The sequence below is a fragment of the Falco peregrinus genome, chromosome 6, assembly GCF_023634155.1.
Source record: "Falco peregrinus isolate bFalPer1 chromosome 6, bFalPer1.pri, whole genome shotgun sequence".
In the NCBI taxonomy this organism is placed as follows: Eukaryota; Metazoa; Chordata; class Aves; order Falconiformes; family Falconidae; genus Falco; species Falco peregrinus.
This window is the reverse complement of record NC_073726.1, coordinates 72,847,411-72,872,200: the sequence shown is the minus strand read 5'-3', so window position 1 is coordinate 72,872,200 and position 24,790 is coordinate 72,847,411. Positions and strand designations below refer to the sequence as shown.

The 24,790-nt window shown below is 39.0% G+C and overlaps 1 protein-coding gene across 1 annotated transcript in view; it reads right to left on the bottom strand.

Moving 5' to 3' along the window:
* Window positions 1-24,790, bottom strand: part of PIK3C2G (phosphatidylinositol-4-phosphate 3-kinase catalytic subunit type 2 gamma) — a 208,105-nt gene that overhangs the window by 15,324 nt on the left and 167,991 nt on the right. The window contains 3 exon segments of the mRNA XM_055809289.1: window positions 7,145-7,239; window positions 14,900-14,975; window positions 23,210-23,318. Of these exon segments, the coding sequence (XP_055665264.1) occupies window positions 7,145-7,239; window positions 14,900-14,975; window positions 23,210-23,318 (280 nt within the window).

Genomic DNA, 24,790 nt, shown 5'->3' with positions numbered 1-24,790 from the left:
TAATACTTCCCCAATGCTCAGTACTAGATTACTGGGTGCTCCACATAGCACCAAGTCGGTGTAAAAGGGTTACCAAGGCTGCAAAAATAATATAGAAGGCGGCAACTGTATAACCAGGAGTGCAAATGTATTAAATGTACAACTCCCAGTATGAGAATTGAACAAGAATCCATATAGAAGTTTTTTCCTGAAAGAGAAGGAGGTGATAATACATTCTAGATTTCTGAACCACATGCTGTATTACTAACTTTAAGTCATTTAAACTCCACTTTTTTGCATAGATGAAAGAAATCAAGATTCAGCTATGCTTTAAAATTGTATTATTCTACGGATAAGTAATGTTGGTGTAGGGCGTAGAACTGATTTCATGAACAAGCCTCTGAAGTTTTTATTCCAGGATTACCACCAAGCCTGTAAAGAAGCTAAATTCCTTTGCTTTTCAACCCTGTATTATTGTTGTGTTTGGAACATTTAGTTTTCAGATAAATATTTAGTTGCAGAGTCTATGACACTGGCTAAGACTGATCTAGTTTGGACCCTTAGAAACATAGATCCCAGTTTTCTTCTCTCTTGAATAAAACTCGGGGAGAACAAATACTTAAGACAAATCCCCATTTCTGTTTTCTTTTGAAATCACTCAGGATTAACACCATTGCTGCTTTAGAGGGCATGAAAGTGAATTAGCCTTTGAGAAAAGAAACACAAGAAAATGCTGTTGTTCTGTTTCTATGTTGTTGTCGCATACATATTCTTTTCTCTTCTTTTCTAGGCACAGATAATATATGAATATAAAAATGCATAAAAAATAGTGACCTTGTTATCTGTCTTCAACCCTGCACTATTTTTCTTATATTTTACTTTTCTTATATTTAACTAATTTCTTAATTAGTTAAAAAATATATGCCTGATCCAGACTATTTTTAATTTCTCAAACTGTAAAGAGCTCCCTCCACTTTTTTTTAATTATCCTACAGCTTGCCATCTCCCTTTGCAAACAAGTGTTTCGTTATACGATGTATGCAATTTCTGCTCCTTAATTACCTCTCATTACTCCTACTTACACTCTTGCTCCATTTCCTAAATAATTTCTCCTGAACCTTGCTGTCTTCTCCCTTAAATATTTGCACAATTGACCTGTGTCCTTGTCTGTTCTTAACTAAGTTAGGTTTTAGTAACAATAAATCAATCCTAAGGAATCAATCACTCCCAAGTAACTGTACTGAGAACTGTTCTTTGAACTTGTATTCTACTTTAAAAAAAATGTCCTGAGAGAAAGAGTCTACTATCAAAGCCTTACAAAGATGAACTACTTTCTTTCTGCACCATGACACCAGGATCTGGACTTTCTCATTGGCATCTCTCATAGCAACCTCGTGTCTCACCATTTGCTTGTTTTATATTTGCATTACTGTGGGATATAGAGCTATACCTCTCTGAGGAAATACTTTTCATTTGTCCAAGCTGGTTGTAGGGTTCTGGAAATTACTTCTATTGTCTTGATCTTGCTCTGTCTCCACTACTATTTTTAATGTTTTCTTCATTTGCAGCAGTGACAAATTTAATTTATGTTCACCTTCATCTCCCAGATCACTCATATTGTTAAACAAAACTCTCTGTTCATTGTTGTTTGTTTGTTTGTTTCTTTTCCTTTTTTATTCAACACATACCAGTTATGTAGGGAATTACTTCTTTAAAAATGCAGTTAGAATTTAGAACTTTGACAGTACTGTGACTGTGACAGATTAAAGGGTTTAACAAGACATAAATAACACAACTTTATGTACAACATATTTGTCAAACACCTTTCATAACAAATACGTTGGAATCCAACAGCAATCCCTGTGCCACAAGAATAGGCCTCATCTCTTCCCAATTTAAACTACTGCTGAATAGTAGTGCCCTTTGTTTATAGGTGTTCAGCTAATTTTCAGTTCAAAAGAGAAGAGTCTATCCAAGCTAATTTCCATTAAGTCTTAAAATAAAGGCATTTTCTATAAATATAAAGTTAAATCCAAAGCCTTTATAAGCTAGAGTTAGTACAAGATCTTTCTTTCCATGGCCTTTAATCCTGTGTTTCTGCCAGTCTAGGGAGAACTCCGTCTGAATGTGCTACCTCCCTCCATCAGCCAAGCTGTTGATTTCATTCTGTCACCAATATTTTCTGAATAACTTTTGTTCAGCTCAGAGAGATTTTTTTCCCACTTGTTTTTCATCCCTGGATGACTGACCAGGCTTGGCCTACCTATACAACTTCTTCTCCATCCCTGTTGGCTGATGCAATGGCCACAGTGTAAGACAGCAGGATATATTTATAATATTCTGAAAGGTTAACGTGGCTTTTTATTTAATTGGCAGGCACTGGGTCACTGGCAGTTAATATATTTTCCATAAATATCTATATAATGATATTAATGAAGTGTAAAAGTTAGTGGGCCCACAGGAGAAATGATGGGAACCCACTAAGACTGAACAAAAATCTGCACGTCTTACGCACTTCAAGCTAGAGACAAAACCCAGCAAAGGCAGTGGAGCATCTACCTCCACTGTACATGGGAACTTCCCTACAGCCCTGCACCTGCAGGCTTAGATCTAGTTTTCATCCTCATGGCCTAGGGAAAGCTTGCCTCTCACCTTTCTTCATGATGCATTTAAGCCATCATGTCTCAAAAACATCTTTGGAAGTAATTTGTACTTGGATGGTGTAGGACATGAAATGGAAAGAGGCTGGATGTCTGTGTAAGCCTAAAGCTGATTGCTAATTCGTCACCCACATATCAGCTATCCCAGAATCATTAATCACCAAGACTGGTACATGACAGCTTCAGAGCTTTAAGAAAAGGAAAGCTGGAAATAGTTTTGGAAAGTACTGAAGGAGTTTATTTTTCTTCCAGCAAATTTTCCCCCTGTAAAACTGGTTCTGAATACATCACCCACACATGCTTTCATAATTCTAGTAATATTTTCCATTTATTGGCATGAGGTTCAGGATAAATTGGCTTTGTTTCTCCTCCCCACTGCCCCTGAGGAGTTATTCGTCCACAAGAAGTAATGGGCAAAAATGTTTAGCAGTAAAGACTGAAAGTTTAGCTGCTTATCTAGAAAAACAGGGCATGCCTGAAGTCATGGCAATGAAGTCACCAGAGAAAGCAGACTTCCTTCTGAGCCAACTCTGAACCACTGTTCCCTTCTGGTTCTCTGTGAAGAAGGAAAAGGAAGATATTAGCCAACCTTTTCTGAACTTCAGAAATGGCTATTTCTTTTGCCTCTGGTGTCTTTTTGCACAGAGGAGCAAGCCCAGCACTTCAGCTGCAGGTAGCCTGGCTGTTTCTGGCTGTGCAGTGCTAGGCTAGCCCATAGCCTGCTCTGGGTAACATCTGGTATGGTCTTGATACGCTCCATTCTCTGTGTTGGCTAATACAGATGAATTGGACTTGAGCATTTCATGTTCAAAACCTACATGTCTTTCAATTTTCATAAATCCACCTCCACAGATTCTACACAGATCTAGAACCCTATGTTTTTAAGGTAGACCCTCAGGCTTTCTTCCTAGCACTCCCCTGTGCTCCTATTCCTGCCTGCTGCTGTTTTTCTGGGCATTGTACTGCCACAGCTGGACTGGTTTTGTTCTTACCTAACAAGCCCTGTCACATGCCAAAACAAACCTCCCCTGGGGTTCCTGTACCTTCCTCCTAAGCTGTTAGTGCACTTTGCCAGGTACAGTGCTGCTGTGTTTGTAGAAGCCTGCCCTGTCTCATCCCCTCCAGCTGCCACATCCTCCATGACCCCTGAGGAAAACTCTCCTGGTCTGTCCATATAACCTCTCTGGTTTTCATCCCCGCACAAAGCTTTCCTTCTAGCCCAGCTTCACTTTATTAAGGCAATATTGCCTGTACTGCCTATGCATAAAGTGTTCAGTGTTGCACCGTGCATTTGAGTGGAGCAAGTAATGCCCCAAAAGGCTGACTTTAAATTATGTAACATACATGTTTGGAAAATTGCATTTTATTAGCAACATGACTTTTCTATGTTTGAAAATTTGATTTAAAGTTTTTTTCCTCAGCAGTTGTGGTGAGACCATTCAGATTATATGTAGAAGCAGTGCGTGTGATGGGAGTCGTGACTTACAGAATCTCAGAATTCAAGGAAGACTGAATTGCTGAGGAAAATATTGAGACTGAAAGTTAGTATCTTATAACTTCATTGTGTACCCACAGTCTTAAACCATAGACAAGCATTTGCAACCAGCCTTAAGTCTCTCTCTGATCAAAGTTTCTTCAGCTGCATTGCTTGTCTCAATGCAAGTATGTTCACAGTGAGAAAATATAGCTTGTGCTTTACACAAGGTTAGATCAGATTAATGGTCATTTCCAGTCACAAAAGCTATAAGGCTGCTCTTCTCCATTGCTGGTCTTTGAAGAATTTTTGACAGAGTTTTCTTAAAGCAGGGCTGGCTTTTGTAACACATGGCGAAAATGTTGCAGTGGTAAGGGAGAGGACATTCTGAAACACATGTAGGGATGACTGAGGTCTGCAGCAAATCTGGCATGTGTGGATGCATTAGATCAGAAGTATCTGCACTGTGGAGTCCTGCACCAGACCAATGTACCTGCACTGGCAGGTCTGCACTAGACCAATGTTCTCTCAACTGCTGTAGCATTTTTTGTTTATGACATCCCACATGAGCAGGGTTAACTTCATGAAAAAATCCTGCAAAGCTACAGCATTGCACTGTTTTGGCTTCCTCTAAAGAACCTATCTGACAATTGACAATGGATATAAACAACACCAGCTTCTTAGGGATTGTCTTTTGCGTTGTATATTAATGTAGGATTTGCACAGCAGGATCTAGATCTATTAAAACTCCTAGAAGTAAACCCACACAAATACTACATAAAATTTATTTACATGGATCAAAAGTCTCTATCAAAATTCCTGTCAGTTCTGTGAAGCTACATTTGGGATTAATTTAGCCTACTACTATTATTTTCACATCTGAACACATCATAAAATCTCTATAAAGACATAAATTAAATGGGAAAGAGGAGCACAAAAATTATTTACTATAAATTATGAAATAAACTAAGATAAAACAAGATAGGAAAGTAATCTCTGCACAGATGAACCACTAAAATATAATTAGTGACACTCTGCGAAAGACGGAATATACCTGAAATAGCTTTAACATGTCTTGAATAAGATATGATCTTGGCTTACTTTTAAAATCCCCGTTCAGCTCAACCAAAAAAAAAAAAAAGGAAAGTAAAAGAAGAGAAAACATGTCAGAGATATTGGTCTATGACTGGAAAGCTGAGAAGATTACTAATGGCATAATGAAACTTTCTGTTATAGGTTACTAGTCTGAAGGCAGTCCAGTATCACGGTACCCCAAAGCACTGTTATTTCATATTTAATATCAGATGGTGATGGATGGATGGCCAGATGGAAGGAAGGAAGGAATTGGAAGCCCAGGATTTAAAACCACGATTCCCTAAGTTAGGCTGCTAAAACAATGACCTTATTTTCAAGTCATGAATCATTGCTGGTCTTACTGAATTGGACTCCCACCACTTCTCTGCAAACTCACTAAAATGGATTTAAGTTGTCTACTTTCAAAAGCTAGACAATAACTTAAAGTTGTATTGTACCTTTCCATAATGACGTGAACTGAACTCTGGATTTTATGTTTGCTATGCACAACTATATATGCTGTAATTTATTTTCATTTAATTAAATGGCTGGAACTTTCTAAATTAGAGAACACAGTTAGGAGCCTATACACTTGAAATTATGGAAATGGGGAGAAAGACTATTTCCAACATCTCTAGTTCTGTTTGTGTGCATCTCCACATCACCTGCCTGAGCGCACAGTGACATTATCAGCATTATATATGGCAATCACTTAAATATACTTCTCCCACCAACTAGAACTTTGCCAGAAGTTTATCAAAGTCACTTAGCTTTAAAGTACCATAGAAAAAATAAAGAAGGTCTTATGCTATACCTTGAAGGTAAAGTTCATATAAATCAGACCCATCAGCAGAGCCTGATCTCACCTGTCAAGGTGGCACACAGGAAACAAAAGACAAGTCTCTCAGGACAAAGACCTAGTGGATGTTATAGACCGAAATGAACATGCTTGAATTGCAAATCAGAAGCCAGAGTGGCCAACAGAAAACAGTTGGAGCTACTGAAGCCTCATGTGTCTCATACAACTAGTTACACATCCAGCCTTGTTTTATTACTGGCTGGTGCTCACATAAGCTCCTCAGCTTGGCCCTATTTAAGGAAAGCAATTGTAATCCACTTTGGGACGGAGTTGGCATCAGTGTATGCAATGAGATCCCACAACAGTTAAAAAATGCTTTAATCTGCTAGCTAAACAAAGATGTGAAGGGTCTCTTTGCTACAGCCATTACTTGAGACTTCAGCAATTGGGAATTCAAGAGCACATCTAGGAGGCTGAACTCGTTATGAAACAGCAGACATGCTGCTTCAGATGAGAGATCACACACAGCACCAGCTAGATCTCTCAAGATATCCTCATCAGCCAATTTCACCTGTCTTGTGCTGCAGGAACGCTGCCAGCTTCCCCCTCTCATAGCCTGGCTCCAGGAATGCACATTTACCACTTAGCTTCATGACAGAGAGCGTGTTACAAAGCTGAGCATCACCCCACAAAATGACATTGCTTCTTAAAATACACCACTCCTCCCTCTGTCGAGCTCTTCCCTGTTCATCAAGCAGTCATGCCATACTTGAAAGAAATGTATGGATAATCAATCAATAATGCCAGGCTGTCATCCTTCAAAAAGTCACACCGCTGCATGACGCCTTATGTCTGAATGGTATCAAAATGCATCAGCTGAAAGGGCCAAAACAGTCATCAAAACTGGTTTTCTATATGATTTGGAAAAGGCTATTATGAGCCATCAAGGAAACCCAGTTTCTGTATCCATCCTGTACCTGTAACCGTATTGAGCAAGCTTAAAGGAAGAAAGCAAGTGTTAAACGATGACAGAACAGCATCGTTGCTATTTTGAGTTAAAATTAGTTATCCCAGAAAGGGTGGTTGAGGATTAATGTTTTCACCATGCTCTGCAAATGCAAAGACTTATGAGTTATAGATTATGATAAAAATACTCACAATGTTCCTCATGTGTTTCAACATTATTGTCAGGCGGGTGCTCTCATAGGATATGACTAATTGTACTCCAGGCTTATAATCAGTTGACTGAGGACCTAAAAAAGGCCAGATAGTTTGATATTTTAGATAACAGCTCAGCAGAAGTACAACTGTAAAATAATCGCAGTACACTTGAAATAATAGATAGAAAAAACCCAAACAACTTATTGCATATTTAAATTAGGGATGAAATTAGGAAACACGGATAAGGAACATGATAGAAGAAAAAAGTCTGACATGCAGTACTCATTTTCTTTCCTGTTTATGCATTGACAGTGAGATTTTTTGTTTTCTAATTGCCATCGATCTGAATTTCAGTGGGAAATTTATGCTTGAGTAACAAATAATTGGGGGGCTTTTTCTGGAAATCATTGATGACACTAGTCAGTATTGTTGCAATTCTGTCTGTCTGAAAACACTGGATTTTTTTTTTTTTCAGATCCTAGAAGAAAAAAGAAAAAAAAAAGAAAGAACAAGTTTCCAGACCAGTTCCAAAACAACTGTTACAGAAATGACATCTATATCTATCATATATAAATTCTCCCTTCCTTAATCTGTATTTTTCCTGTGCCACGCTAGTTTTCATGCAACCCATTGCTTTCACAGATTTTTTCTATCAAGATGCATTTACGGTGTTTGAGTCTGTTCCCACTTAAAAAAACATTTTTCAGTGTTCAAGCAAGAAAGATCAGTCTCATAATGAGGAAGAAATGACTAAGCATATCCTGTTCCTTCTTTCTGCTGGAGGCATTGAGCCAGCTGTCTTCACTGCCAAAAAGGTGTGTCCTTGAATTTGGGTAGGTAATGTGGCTCACCTGCTCCACGGGGACAGCCGGCAAAATACAGATGGCTTTTACCACAGTATACCGGGCAATGGTGAAGACAACAACCTCTTCTTGCTATCTATCTGACCTTCTTATTTTGCAGTGTTAAGTCTGAACAGGGTGCACATGAACCATTTTGCACCACTTGGTCGGAGACTAGGGGACCTCCCCCTGTGTTCATCATCAAAGAGAGTCCAGACATTGCCTGTGTAAACTAGCCTGGTTTTACTTATGCAAACAGGGCTTCATTTAATTAGAACAAAGCTGTATTACAACTAGTACTATACACTTACTGCACTTGGGAAAATAAGAACTGTCCTGCTAACCTTATGACAAAATAGTGATCTCTGATGAGCTGGGCTCTGTTCTGCCTGTCTCCCTGTTAAAGATGTAGCTGACCTTGAGACCTCAGACAGAAAAGTCCTTCTCCCCTGCATGCACGTTGGGATCTGCCACTGACACACCAGCCTTAAACCCAGTGCAGGGTGAGATAATGACATGAGACAAAACAATATAATCATAATCAATTCTTTAAGTAGTAACACATCGTTTAAGAAGCAGAAGGAATGAGAAAGGACAATGAGAATGAAAGAACTGCCATCACATGAGGGTTATGCACGAGCAAGAAAGGGCTTTTTAGAGAGCATCAGGACTGTTCATCCTCAATAGCAGGCAGGATTCCCATGTCTTCCTTTCAGCCTCAGTAGACACCTGTGCACTCTGTCGTGCTCTTGCTCTCTCTTTCCCACAGGTGCACCAGAGCTCTTACAGCCAGGGTTGTGAGAGCAAGAGATCAAACTCCCTTTCCTCGGCCTTTACTCTGCTGTTGAGTAGAGGAGGCAGGAGAGGGGAAGTTATAATGAATAAGCCACATTGGCTGTATTTTTCTGAGGAAACCAAATGTGTAATCTATGGAGTAAACAGAGGCTAAAATAACTACTAGGCACATAGAATTACAGTGTTGTCGTGTTCTATTGACAGCCAGAGAGCTAGTGCAATTACCATTTATCCCAAGGAAAGAAAATTCAAATTAATTAAAAATAACACAGTGTGTACATACAACTGCCATAATAGACATTTTCCAGGCAGCCTGGATATCAACACTTCTGAGTTTCTGATGTTAGGACTGGAATTTTAGAATATGAAGCCATCTCCAATTTCTTCCCTTTAGAGACTACAAAAATACATTTTTAATCACATCCTAATTAGGGAAGGGCCTGAAACAGGCTCTTGAAGAATTGCAATCTTATGAAGAAATCACTAAGCTGGGACTTAGAAGACTGAGGTGCAGGTCTTCATTTGTTATTCTCCTTTATGAACTTTGACAAATCACTTAGCCAGACTGTACCTTATTTCCTTTCTCATTGTATGCAAATAAGGACAAGGAGGGATAGGGGATAAAACCTCCATGAACCAGACAAAGCTGAGTGTGTTCCAGGGTAACAAAAAGTCCACAAAAATCGATTCTTCCCACCATCATTTAAAGATATTTCATCTTGTTTTTAAGTTGTGGGTCCTTTTTCCTTTAAGCTGCAACAGCAAAGGTGGAATCCTAGACCATTAAACACAGTGTAACACAAGGGGAGTTGTGTTTTGACATAAGGTTCACTGGTGGGGCTCTGCTAATTTTGTGAATTACAGTGGGTCATCCTGAGCAGTTTAGCAAGAGCAGCAGATTTCAGAGTTTAAATTACATCATCAAAATTCAGCTGAACACCATGGCTTTCCTCTCCTACCAATACTACCAGTGCCTTTTTCTGCATTACTTAAGTTTTACGTTATGACTGCTTATTATATCCAGTCAAGGAATTTCTCTGTGGGAGTGGATATTTTCATTTAAAAAAAAAAAAAGAAATGCAAATCAGTTTCTAACCAAGCTGAAAATAATGAAAAACATGGGAGGGGAAAATGCGTTTCTAATTTACTGTGTAAAATGAAGTCTGAAACAGACACTATGGGCATGACTTTTACTAAAATATTTGCTTTTTCTGTATAGTAAGTTGAGTACTAATGGGGAAAAAAATTAAAAAGGAAGGAAAAGAAAAAATAACAGAGTGCAGGGAATCTGATAAACAGAAGAAACTTATATTGCTTATATTTCATAATAGAAGACAGTTACTGTTAGCTACACTCAGCTGTTACATTTCAGGTTTTCCCACATTCAGTGCTAAATCATAGTCTCTTTGAAGTCCAGGTGATTTTAGCTTCAAATGATAATGAAATACACATACAATAATTACTTCCAGTCTATCCAGCTTGGGCAGATGGACTTGAGCTCAGGCCCTGCATTTTTAGGAACTGTCATGCTCTACTTGCACTCCATTATAGGCAAACACCAAATGCTGGTCTGTTGCAGATACACGAAAAAGCTCCACTAACTTCAGCTGAAGCAAGATTTCTCTCCCAGGGGCTGATTCTTTGCTCGCTGGTGTCAATGCAAAAGCTGTCAAATACCAAACGAGGACCCTGGTGTGCTTGTAGCATTTTGCTATATGACTTGTTCCCGTGTGTCCCAGCACTCTGCAGTGGAAGTCAGCCACCAATCCCTACCGCAGAAAACCTCAAACACTCTGCCAGTTTGTAATCTCTCAAACTATAAACACTAGACAACTGTGGGTCCTTTCTTCTTTTTCAATGACAAAATTAAGGCAATCAGTGTTCAAATTTCTACCAAAGGTGGAATGATCTTCAGAGTAGCCAAGTATGCAGTTCTTTTCTTTATCTATATGGTCTTTTCTATCATGTTGGAGAGCTACCAGCTTATATTCTATCATGCGTGCAATGTTTTCATTAGCAGCATTTTAAGAGAAGTGCTGCATTATGCTTTGCACAATGTATGAGAACTATAAACAGTGAGGAAGATACTGCACAGAAGACTGACAAAATCAGTTTAATAATACATTGCATTTCACACGTGGATGGCAAAGCATTGTGAAAACACTGATTAACTAAGGGTCAGAGCACTACCTTTAGGAAATTAAGTATTATTCTGTATTCTGCACCCTCATATTTTTCTTAGACCTTTCTTCTTGGTGACAGCCAGTTTTAACATCTGGCACCAAAGGGTACTGGAACCTGTTTGGTTTTCCAGGGCCAGGGCTGAATGCTCCAAGCCAACCATCTGCCTGCTTTAGGTACAGCTTGGGTTTGTGAGCCTCCAGTGTACCCAGCTTTAGATAGTCAGCTGTAAATACATTAACTACCTCACTGGTTTCATCCCACAAGCCAGCAAGAGGTGCTTATGGCCAGCAAAACAGCCTAAATGTAACTGAAGTAGGGAATGCAACTTGTGGCAACAGCTTTACATTGAGGATGAACAACTGCAGCAGATTGAAACACTACATAACGCGAGTGAAAAAAACCTTCTCTCTTCAGGGACTATTCATGAGGACTGCGATTCTTTATGGAGAGACATACTGTATTGTAGAGGAATGAAGCTGGGTTAATTATCATTGATAATATGTAACTCTGGGCTGGCTTCAGAGGTGGTGGGATGGTTGATGTAGACAAGGTGCAGCTGTGGTTGTTCTGTTAAGAGGTTGGGCAGGCAATGAAGAGAGAGCAGCTGAGAAAGAAGCCTGTGCTGGATGAGGAGAGACTAGGAGAAGGCAGCAGAGGGACTGGCATGAAGAGTATGTTGGTATGAGATGGTAAAAGACCTTGTTGCAGCTGGCTAGTTTAGAGAGTGCTGTGACACTGTATGAGAGCCTTTTTGGAAAGCTTGAATCTTCCCTTAGAAGGGCACAGAGCCAGTTTCTCTACTATGCTAAATGGACAGAAGCCCATAGGAATGCATGGAGTCCTAATCAGACGTGTCAGAACTGGACCTGAGTTGTGCACTGCTCTAACCAATAGCAAAGACTTCAGGGTTTTCTAACTTCAGCAAACAGGCAATTATTAATATTTTCAGGAGATATAAACTCAAAAAAAAAAAACCAACCCAAGATTGACATAAAAATGTTTTTGACAGATTTTCTTCCTTCCTTTTTTAAAAGGCTGTCTCTGAAATCATTCCTGATATCTTCTCTCACTCCCTTGTAGTAAGCTTGGTATAATGAAATGCTGACAATATTCAGTATAATTCAAAATTCACCCCACTGGGAGTACTGAATCAGTATTCATGTCAAAGTAAATTTAGCACTGATTTTTAATCTCTTCATTGCTAGGAGCACAGCACAAATTCATAAATTTTAATTTTTATTTTACTTTAGTAAGAGTAATTACCTATAACATTTATAAATTAAAGCAGTGTAAGAGAAAGATGCTATCTTGATCAAAATTCATAACCTGCTTCTACTGGGCATTCATTTTCTTTTATATTGATCCTAACTAAGAGACAGATGATTTGCTTGTGTAAAGTCTGAGAGAGAAATCACCAGATTCACGGAAAGCTACAGCCCATATTAAATCTGTGTTTTTCTTCAAAACAAGCAAAACCTAAGGCCCTTATAAGCTCATAAAGCAATGAAAGCTGTGGGGGCAGGATGTCTTCTTTTCATGAACATTGTCTCTCTCCTGCAGGCTCAGTGAAGTTAATTCCTGCCCCAGACTGACCATGGCATTACTACAGGGCTTACTTTCAAACCAAGAGTGTTTCAGGGGACCCTCAGCAAACAAGAGCCTCCAGGGCCACTGTGCTCTTCCCAGCAAATCCTTGTTTGCTATCTGGCAGCTTGGCATGATCAGCCACCTCCTGCCTTAGCTGGACTTGTGTCTTCTCCTTCTCACAGAATGGATGATAACAGGTTGCAGCATGCCATGCAACAAAGTTCTATGTGAGCTAGCATGGGTACGGCAGCAGCCTAACTCCAACAACAAGGGGTGAAGCAAAAACTAACTTATATGAAAATAATTTTTCAGGTGGGTAATTAGGACATGCATGTCTGGTCTTCCTCCAATAGCTGAGCTAGCTCATTTACAGCTAAGCTGACCTACTTCCACAGTTCACTGCAATCGATGGTCACCCAGGTGCATTCCCTTCCTCTCTGACCAGAAGCGGTGCCGTACCCAGAGCAACGCAGCCCATTATTCTTGTTCTCTGTTTTTACCCACTGGATCCTGATTTGGACCACGTGTGCTACTGGTATTCTATAAATAAATGATAGCAAATTGTTTTCTAGGCCAAAGGGAGGTAGGTTTTTTGTTTGTTGGTTTGTTTGTTTTCTCCTGTGTTAAACAGAAGTTTTGCCTGGAGTCTAGAACTGAAGTGTCCAAACTTTAAAAGGTAGAGTTCCTGAGCACAGAAAAACAATCCTTCTGTAACCACACTGCTTGGGGCCAGAGGCACATTAATGTCCCCCAACCAGGTTGTGACCTTCACCTCCACCAACTGTAAAGTGAACCAGCATATTGGGTTACCTGTCACGTAGCTTTTACCGAGCACCCGCTGAACATATTCTTACCTCTGTTTCTTTATTCTCTTCTCTGATTTTGATGCCATTGACAAAAAAAATAAAAGCTTACCCTTCAGACCATATCGGCCTAGGACACCACTGTAGGAATTATGAGGTTGTAATGTATTTCTCAACTTTATTACAGACTCAGTTCATGCTTTTACATGAGACTTTTGCACCCAGATTCTCTGTGATAGTTAGGCACCTAAATATTAGTGAAATGTCAAAATCCTTCTAAAGACCTGGGACTTTAACTCCTTTATGCCTCAGTTCACTCTCACACGTCTGCATCTCTGGTTAGAGAGCCCATGGGCCCAGACTACATGTTACATTTGTACTTTGGTTTGGATTTTCTGTGACAAGATTTAGCCTTGTATATTCCTTACACCTAGGACGTCTTTGCATTATCTCCTCGTTCCTTTGCAAAAGTTAGAGCAACCATTAGTAATTTCCAATAGTCATAATGGATTTAATATGATAATGGCATGCCCTAATCAAATAAACTCTACACAGGGGGAATCTTCCAAAGGCTGAGAAGCCAGAATGGGATTTATTTTGTTCTGATGGATTAAAAAAAAAAAAGATGGTTCCAGCAAAAGAGATAATGAAGCCCTTGTCTGCAGATGGATTAAATTAACTTAATGGACATGCAAACTGAATATACAGAGATAGTCACACTCCTTTCTGAAATATGGATAACTGGTGATCTTGGAAACTATTTTATCCTATGAAGCACATAACAACCAGCTGAACTGTTGTGGTGCAGAGTGCAGGTGCAGGCTTCTTTATGTGACTTTATTTTGCCTAAAACCTGACTATAGAAGATTATTTTCCATGCAGAACTAGCACAGTGGAAAACAATAAACATTCACAGTTTACATTTTACGGTTTATGCTTTGGCTCTTAATGCTGTAATGCCAGAGATTAGGTTAAATTAGGTGCTGAACAGACGAAGGAAATGGGTTAAGTATTTAGATAGGCTAAGGGAACAGTGCAGAATCTCATTTAGTAAGAAGTGAATTACACTATCATTAATAATGTATGCCTAGGCATTACCATAGCGTTCTGTTATTTACCTGCTCCACTCATTGTGAAAATGACTTTAGAAGTCATCCTTGATTTTCTTCACCTGTCCAAGCACACATTGTGCTGACTCAGATCCTTTCTTCCAGATTCTTCTTGAAAGATTTTGTTTTGTAAAACAAGAAACCTGCCACAGTTTGTATAAATAAACTTTTACTTTGCATATAGGTATGTTTATTAAAAAATAGATGAAGCAAGGCAGAGGACAATATGTCAAAGTGAAAGAAAGCTACAAGTCACACTAGGAACACATTTTCAGAGGCATTGAGAAATCAGGAATTATTTGTTGGTAACTTTATGTCTTCCAAAAAAAAAAGCAAGCCACCTAAACACTTTAGACTCACCTTTACATTATATATTTAGTATTATTAAATAAAAACTTTTCAGAAAAGAAATCAGATTGGTAATCCACATACCTAAGGTCACAGATGATGAATCTTCTGCCAAGGTATCTTTGGACCAATTCAGGAAGAAGCTGAGTACAAGCTTATTCTAGAAGAAAATAGAAGTATTTTAGGGAATATCACATGTTGTGCTCTGTTCCTGAAATTATTCCCCTCCAAGCAGAGTGCTGGTAGGTTTCTACAGTATATATTAGAGTTAGCAGTAGAGAGGAGCCTTTCCCCTCTGATCATGGGCAAGGACCCCAGGGAATGATTTCTTCTCAGGCAGAGGGAAGATGATGGTGCTCCTTACCACTGGCTCAGGGATGCTGCATTTGTGCCTACCTGGCCCCTTTCTGTCAATGTAAGCCATAGATTTGCATTCTTCCTTCCTCTCCAGTGGCTCAGGATATGTATTTGCAGTTGCAACAACATTTACAGAGCAGCCCATCAGTGAAACAAATGCAGGAGAACATCTTTACTATGTGTTGTGTAGTCAGCATGAAATTTGCCCTTGGCACTGTACTGACCTCAGGCTTCTGACCTAACTTGTGCCTCCCTGAGGCATAGATACTGTGCATACCTCCCTCACAGGGCAGCTTAATGGACACTCACACTGAAAAGCTCCATACAGAGTTAACTCCTACCAGAAACCAGTGGGGAGTGAAAGAGATGATCATATTTTGCCATCCTGTTTAAAAGAGTAATCCACATTATATACTGCACTATAACTTCTATTTTTATGTACTGACCTGTACTGCTCTAGTGAACATATATAACAGGTAGTTACATTCAGCTGTAGAGAATTAAACAATAAACGAAATCCCCAGATTTGAGTATGCTGCAAGGCAATAAAAAATGTGAATTCTGAAATAGACTCATATGATTCTGAATCAAAGGTGGACAGTAATTGCATTTTATTAGCTTTTTTCATACAGTCGTATTTCAGAACGGCCATTCATTAAGATGGTTAGAATTGCTACATTCATACTAACATTACTTGGACTGACACTGTAATGAATGAGTAGAACAAGAGACTTTTCAGATTCTAGCATTAAAATGTCACCATTGTTTTTTGCCAGGCTGTGGAAAATAATGTGTCTCTTATCAGCAAGATGTACTTCATGTAACATTTGTCTTATTTCAATTAGACAAGATGTGGCATGATTTGTGCAAGGAAAAAAGAGAAGGAAGCATTTAGTGACAAGCACAGCTAGTGAGGAGTTAACATGTGGTTACAGCAGACAAGAGGGACAAGATGTGTATGTTCAGCATAGAGATAAGATTTAGCAATCTGGATTTATTTTAGCAGATGCCTTTTACTTTTCATTCTACTGTTTGGAGCTTTTCCTCCCACACTGATAATTTCTTTGAAAGAAAAAACAGGGGGGAAATAAAAGGATAAACCAACAGAATTGTTTTCTTTGAAATAAATGACAAATCCTTTAGCTATTAGCAGTGGACTGCCAATATACCTGTCTCTGAGCATGACTAAGTATTCTCTCATCTCATGTAGATAGCTTACAGGGGAAACAGCATACACCTGCTTTAGCTTCCAGTAGCTTTAAACAACCACGTTATTCCCTATGGGACCTCCATTTGCTCTTTCAGCAAAAGTCCCAAGTGTGGGAAATCTCAGGGGCTGAAAGAGTATATTTTCGGCAGCTCAGCCTTTATTTGACAGCATGAAAATAAGCACAGAAACTTAAATAGCCCTTTAAGTCCAAAGATCTTGAGAGAAGTGGGCAGGAGGTGGAAGGAAGGATACACTAAATTGCTTGAAAGGGAAAAAATTCCACATGTAGCAATCTGGTTTTCTGCTTCCTCTCCACTTACTCTTTCAGCAATAAATTGAAATATATGAACAGAGAGGTCTGTAAGCAGAAAGTGCAAGGATTGTTTTAGGTGATAGTTCCAAATTCTCATTTCTAAAGGAGACAACACTGACAAAAAACAGATGTTTCATTTAAGTACAGAAGTGGAATTAGCCCAGATCCTAAGTCAGGCATGAACATGACAGGTGTGTACACTGCTGATGCCACAGCACTGATTTTAAAGCTTGCTCTGTCTGTGTGTCCATTGTACTTAACAGGTACTGAAGTATGTGGGGAAGCAGCAAGGCCAGTGTTGGCAAATGGATTGCAGGGGCAGATGTAGCAGACTATCCTGGTCAAAGTGCTTCAAAGGCAATGGCGGAGTTCTCCTATGTGTTTGTGGCAATAAGCATTTTGCACACTCTTATCTATAAGTCAGTAATTTCTCCCTGAACTCTTTTAATCTGCCTGCTTCAGGAGTCCACTGTCTAGATTTTCACCAGCAAAATGTGTAAGTACCCTCTTAAGTTCACTCTTCGTCAGCAGACCACCAAAGCACATGCTGTACTTTAGGTGATTCCTAAATTGATGGAATTCAATCAATTGAACCCCAGTCAATGGGACTGAAGTGTATGCTTATATCTAAGTATACATCTAATTACACTGTTAAATTACAGGCACATATGTATGATGAAAAGCACACTGTATTTAGATGGATAGAGTCCACTTGTAAACAAGATATGACCATAGGTGGGAATCCTAGAGACCTTGTGACAGTCTTGGCAGATAGGCATGAGGATGACCATAAGCACTCACTTACCCTTTTTTTCCCCATGGAATTCTTCCCTTTAAATCAGTAAATGAAAATTCCCTAAAATAATGCGCATTTAGGGATTTTTAGGAAAGCCTCCTGTCATTTGTCTAACCATTCTTACCTAATAAGGCAACAATCTTTAGTAAGTAATGTTGCTATTTTCCCAGGTCACTCAATAATGTTAGCCTATTGGGAAGCAGCCAGGTATGTATGGGTGCACCAGTGTTGGTCTGGCTGGAACTCACCCATGGTGTTTTTCAGCCATTAAACTAAAAAGGGAAAAATTCCACCTTCACTTACCCTAGGACACAACTGAAATAAGCAATTTCAGTGACATCGGGGGAGCTGGCACAGCCCTGCACTACTGTAGAATGGTAGAATTTGGCTGCTGCTCTTCATCAAGAGACTAACTAGAAGAGTACTCTGCTGTTAGTGAAACACAGCCTGATTTCAAGCTGCATTTAATTTTGTTACAAAGAAAAGCAACCTCTCCTTTGCTTTCAGCTTTCTTTTCAGCTGTGTTAGGGTAGATTTGGGGTCAGAGAACACCCATGCACCTGTTATACTTTAACAGGATGGAGAATCAGCAGGAAAGAAAGAAACCAGAAAAAGCTGACCTTGCTGCGGCTATTATAACTTCAGGAAAGGACAGCAGAAAATAGAGAGACTTTGAACCCTCCCCATTTTGGCTCTGCTGGATGCCTTGCTGCTGGAGTATGGGACTGGTAGGAGTTTAAGGGACCCACGTACCTTGGGTGCACTCTATACCACTGTGTTATGTACCTCTATATGGGTACTGTGGAAGTTATTTTCTCATCTCTGCAAATCTCAGGTAGTGCCAGTGAATAAAATAGAAATGAAATATGGGAAGCTCTTATCAAACTTGCTTAATTTTATAGTGTAAAACATTTGTCACTCTAGAACAACACTGTGGTCCTGGTTTTCACTGTATGCTTGAAAAGGAGTGAATGTAATTTACAATCACTTCCATTTACATCGTCTTTAAAGCCCTTTTACACAGCCTATAAGTCACTGTTTATAGAACCTCTCCATACACTGTTGCTGTTTGCTTACCAGCTTGCACTAGGTCTATCTTTGGCCCCAAAGTCCTTAGTTAATTTGGATATTTAGAAAATTTCTATAGAGTCCGACCCCAATATACCTCATATCTTTTTACTGATTAGCCTACTGTGCACCTACCTGCACTTGCTCTAATCTTTGGCACCCCTCTCCCCATGATAAACAAACACCCTCAAACATCTAAGCCCACTGAACTTGAACACAAAATCAATCTATGTGAAAGATGCGGGACAAATAACATGTTTATTGAAGGCTACGTAGTTTTGCAAGGCCAGTATGCACATTTAGTGTCTGAGCTGTGTTACTAATACAATATCCAAAAATGAAATGCCACTTCTTTTAAATAATGAGAGTTAGGAAGAATATCTATAGAATGTTACTATCTGGTTGATGGTACCAAACACATGTGGTTGCTATATAAAACATTGCTTTAGATTCAGTTTTAGATTTTTCACTTGTAATGGCCAAGCCAGGTGCAAGTTGTGTTTTCAAGATAAGCATGAAGACATTCAGGTTTGTGATTACTGTTTGACACCAGGGCCAAGAAAAGATTAAATTAATGGAGCCTTACCTTGCTTTTGTGTCCCCAGGGAGTGTACAACCCTCCTGCAATACAGCACTAAAATTACAAGCCACTAGGACAGCCCTAATTTATATGATATATTATGATATGTATGATAAGTTTGGGCTGCAATCTCCACTTGGGCCATCACTCAGCTGGAGTTAAGAGTGAAATAGAGAAAAATGTAAAAGTGGTTAGCAGCAGCTGCCTTTTGTCACAGATTTGATTTATACTTTGATAATGTATATTTTTGTCCTCCTCCATGTTACCAACCTTCAATTTACTGGTTTTTGATGCTTCACTCTTGGTGGCAGCACTTACTTGTTCTGCCATTTAATGAAGCAAAGCTCCAGGAGTCTAAACATCGTTGAGTATGTCGCCTTGCTGATCTAGAAGACCCAGGTATTTCAACACATGCAGCTGATGAGCCAGTCAGCAATGGTGCAACTTTGCACAAAACTAAGTATTCTTATTGTGTTACCATATATATTGGAGTAGAATGAAATTAAAAAAGGTGCTAAGCCTGCTTTTGATCCTGCCCTAAATGACTCAATATGACAATAAGTTGCACAAACTTTTGCATTTTAGTGATTAGTGCAATGAATATAACTTGTTGTTCATGTATATAGTCTGGTGGTATAGTTATTTATAATCCAGTGTTACTCTGAATTTAGAAAAGCACTCCTATTCTAGGCACCTCTTCAATGAAGTCTAAGAGGAAGTAAATGTATTAAGTTTATACTCAAACTAAACTACAGACTTTTAAAACCGCTTTGAATAGGGACAGGCACAAGCACAGTTAAGCATTTAAACTGGCCCAGTAGCAAATACCTCCATCAGCTGAAGTTTCTGCATTTATTGGATCTGACACTAAAATTCAGAGATAGAGAAAGGTGGCTTGAAGTTTCTGTTCTTTAAAGAAGGGTTAAATGAAACATTTAATTCCATTTGAGCTACAGCGTAAATGAGAAGGCAACTATTTTCCACCTCTCCTTCGTTCAAACCATTTAGCAGAAAAGATCAGTGACATTCTGACCTACTCTTAATTACAAAACAATTTTCATAATCAGAACTTAGTCTGGACTAAAAAAGCATGCACTTAAGACATGACTGAGGAAAGAATTTGAGTATAATCCAATTCTTTCTTTATTTCAAGGGGTTTTAATTACTTATTTGGTAGAATCAAGCATATAGTCATTCCTGTGTGGACTGGACTAAACTTTTCAGGGCTGACATGCTGTCTAGTCAATCAAGGTAATGTGTTTACAGTAATAGCAAGGGTATTTTATAACAAAACAAGTCTCTTCTCTCCATCTCAGAGAATACTCCAGCATACCCTACAGCTACAATACAGCAATGATACCGTACAGGTATAATTAATCAGAAAGAAATGACTGTGTCAAGAAAGTGAAGGCAAACCTGTTCTAGAGGCAGCTGCTCTTACAAGATTTCTCCACAGATTTCTGAATGAATTATTTATTCCTACATAGTTTTACTATTATGGTGGTTTGGTAATGCTTGAGAACAGACAACTCACTAAATGGTTTTGGTCAGGTTCCTTAGCAATTTGAGAAAAAGGACAAATTTGACTGCAAAGTTGCCCAGGACATGAAGAAAGACAAAATAATTGTATTTATTTTTACCAAGAAAGCCTCCTAGCTTGTCTTTCCGCTCAGACTAAAACCAAGAAGACATGATGACACTTTTAAAAGAGTCATACCAAAGGAAAAAGTAAAAAAGAAGCCTTCAGCTGGGAATACAATGGAAATTACCCACTGGCTGGTCTCCTTGTTCTAAGTGGGTCAGAACACATCAGTTTTTTTCTCAGTTTCTCACATCTCCCAGCAGGAGAAGCATATTGAAGTAAAAATAATGTTTCAATGTTTATAGAGTATCAATAACTTTGAAGGTTATTATCTAGAATTGCAGGTTAGTTGCATGGTGGTAAGCAGAAAGATTTCCTGCACACAATAGCACTTTACAGATTGAAACAATCTGCTCATTACTCCATTTATTATCCTGCCCTCCAAGTAAGAACACCAGTAGCTGTGCAGCCCCCTTAGGCACAAAACTTTTCTTCTGATGGTTCTGCTATAGGCTATACCAGACTGGAACAGTTTTCAGGAACTGCATAGTCCAGCATGTCTGAATAGCCCCACTGGGCTGGCTCAGAGCCACTCCCCAACCAGACCTGTCCACAGTTCCCTTTAAATATCCTATTCATGGTTGTGTCCCAGTGTCCCAGAAGCAACATGCTGGGAGAACTTGCCCAGCTCCACGGGTGCATGCTGTAGGGCCATAAAGAGAGGAGGAAAGACCTCAGGAAGGCCAGTGCAAGGCAGCATGCTCTGGATGGTTAGTAGCCCATGCACAGACCATGCAGCTGGAGGGAGAAAAGAGCTTCTGCATGTGACTGGGAAATGTTTTTATTACTATCCCAGGGCTTTAAGCAGTCTAATTTTTCAACCACAGATTAGGCTTCTATACAGCAGTGCTTGGCTCAAATTGAAAATCCATGTACCTTACGGCAGCCCAGAGAACAGCAGAAGATACAGAGCTCTTCATTTCTAGGTCACTGGCTTATATCAGTTTTTCCTCAGCTGTGACCAAAAAGTGCTAATTTAAAATAAACCCATGACCCTACTGTGAGTGGCAGAAATTGCACAACAATTAACCCAAACATGTGCAGTTTATTTGGCAAGGTCAGCCAAGGCAGCCAAGCACCCAAGTCAGCTGTCCATACAAAATCAAGTCTAAGTCTGTGAAACAGATATTATTTACCCTCTTCAGAAATCTTCTCAATTTCAACTCGGGGCACAGAAGTTAGAATCAGATCAATAAGAAATCTCCTGTTTTATGTATAGACAATTTCTTCTTTAATCTCCATTACACAGTCACAGCTGGGAAAGTCATATAGTTGGGCAGCAAACCTTTTTATCCACCAGAAAGATATTTAAAATTTTGGAGAAAACAACAGCCTTTCGTACCCTTTTGTTACATCCTAGGCCATCTACGTTATTAAACCAGAGCAGCCCTGGTTTGCACTCTGGCCCTGAGGGGACCTGGCGTGGCTCACCTGGCTGAGGCCCAGGCTCTGCAGGAGAACACGCCAACAGCGGACAGCAGGGTCAACGCACAAGCTCTTGCCTTGGTGCCCTTGAATTTACTGGCCTCTACTAGGATACAATGTAAAACATTGGTTTTTCCTGCCTGTCTGACAGCTTTCCTGACAAAAGCTGGTTGCTGGAAGATGGTTCTTTCTCTCAGACCCTGGTGTCACTGTCAGTAATTAACCATTCAACTCCCAAAGTGAAGCAGGGTAATAATTTAACATCCTCCTGGGGAGCACGGGGCCTGTTAGCTGCCCTTGGCCTGGGTTTTTTACAATGCTGCGGTGCTAAGGCTGTCCTGGGCCAGAGCATGGAGCCGGCGTTTGTTACCACTTCAACTTTCCATTTTGAAACAGGAGGAAAACATCAAATCTCAGGAAACAATTATGAATAAAAAATGAGAAACCATCAATTTTAATGGATACAATGTATTGTTCTGGTAATATTGAAAGAGTCTGGTTTCGATCTTACATTTGCAAAACAATTTCTACTTGTTAACTAAATTTTGAAATCAAAAGTATTTCTGGGCTGAAAGACTGGAACTTTTCATTTAAAAACTGTCAAAATCAGACTACACAATATTTCAAAACTTATTGCTTTTTTAGACATTACATTCCTTAGAACCTACTCCTTACTGTCAAAAATTCAGTGAATCACTGCTTTTGGATGGCAGCAAAGGAAGATAATTTTTTTTGAAAAAAATGCCCTGCCAGGTCTAATAAACTATTTTTCAGTCATTCATTGTCTTTTTCTTAAGTTCTGATTAATGCTGCAATGGATCCATCTCAAAAAGTCTGCATCAAAAGATGTGTCATTTATGTTCTGGGTTTTTTTGGGGTTTTTTTTTGTGTGTGGTTTGGTTTTGTTTTTTTTTTTTCAAATGAGGCCACGGAAAGAATGGATCTTTTGGTACAATGCTACTAAAAGTCATATGCAAATAAAATAAATACTGGAAGTGCTCACATTAGCCAGTTTCCTCGATCCACTTAATAGTTGCTTTAGATAGACATTCAAATCCTTCACTCTCTTATGTTCAAGATCTGTCAAAGGTAAATGCCATGAGTGGGGAAACCTGCAAAAGAAGAATATTCGTAAATATAACTCTTGTACTGTATTCGATGAAAATATTTCCAGCTCTACTTAATAGAAGAAAGTTAACACTTTCTAAAAGGTTTTGTAGGTAGGGGAAGGGAGGGGAACAGTGTCCAGAAGACTGTTTACCCTTCTGACTCTAGTTCTTCTAATAATGTGCTGATATTCTGTTTCATATTATACTCTTTTCCTGTCTAAATAATTAAAAACATAATTTAAAAAAAAAAAACAAACAACTAAAGGACACTTACTTGCACTTTGTGGTATCTAAATACATCTAAAAAAAATGGTCCTTTATGCTCCCAGGAGAACATTAGCCTCCCCACGCTTTGCGCTGTGCAGAGCACAACAGATCCCTGATCTCAGCCCAGGGCTCATGCTATACAAACTCTTACCACAGAATACTGAATATCAAAAGCTTAAAAAACAATGTAACATTTTATGAGTATATAATTGCTTGCTTTTTTACCTCAGCTATTTAGACTGTATTTAGAGCTATTTAAGTTTTTCAGAGCAGGCCCCTGATCCCCTATGTAATTTCAGGCACTAGCGAAATAAAAGTAATATATGAAAACAAATGATGGTCATAATAACAATATCAATTCCCCAAAAAGCAATAACAATAATAATAGTAACGTTCTTGCTGAATTTTTATTAAGATGAATTTAATTTCAGTATAGTAAATAAACCACATATGCATAGAGCTGCCTTATGTAAATTTTCAAATGTTGTGGTGATTGAAAATGTCAAAACCCCACATAATGTTTTTCTTGAATCATCTTTGCATTTTAGAGACAACGCACATTAGATCAGTCAAAAGGTTAGATTTTTAACAATATACATAATCAATTTATATTAACCTTGCCCTGACAAGGACTATTTATCTCTCAGGGTGAAGCAGCATTAGAAAAGCTATCTGTGCTAAATTGCATGTAATGGTTTTATGATATGGTTTGCTAATATTTGGAATCATAATTAATATTATGCCTTATGTCCTTTAATCTATGTGATATAGAAAGGTAGAAGTTTTGATCTGATTGTGTTTTGCATTACAACACCATCATTAATAGTTAACTGTGTCTTGCCTACAAACCTTTTTTTTTCTGGTACAACCTTGTTTATCCACTAGATCTCAGGAGATCTATGAAGGCTTCAGAGAAATGAATAAAGAGCCATCTAGCAGTGCAATACGCTGAAAAGAGACACTTGGCTGGTCTTTTGAAAGGCGGCTGTGTAATACTGTGGGGAAGAATTCAGCACTGGTACAATTTAGTCTGCAATTAAAACAGCAAGGGACCAGGATGATAGCAGCATATTGTATGTATGTATGACCTTTTGATTATTTTTGCCTATAGCACTGTAAGATCTCAGGGCTCAGGCACTGTACAAATGAATAGTAAGAGGCAATTCTTGCCTTATGAAACTGCAGTGGCAGGACACATAATGAGGCAG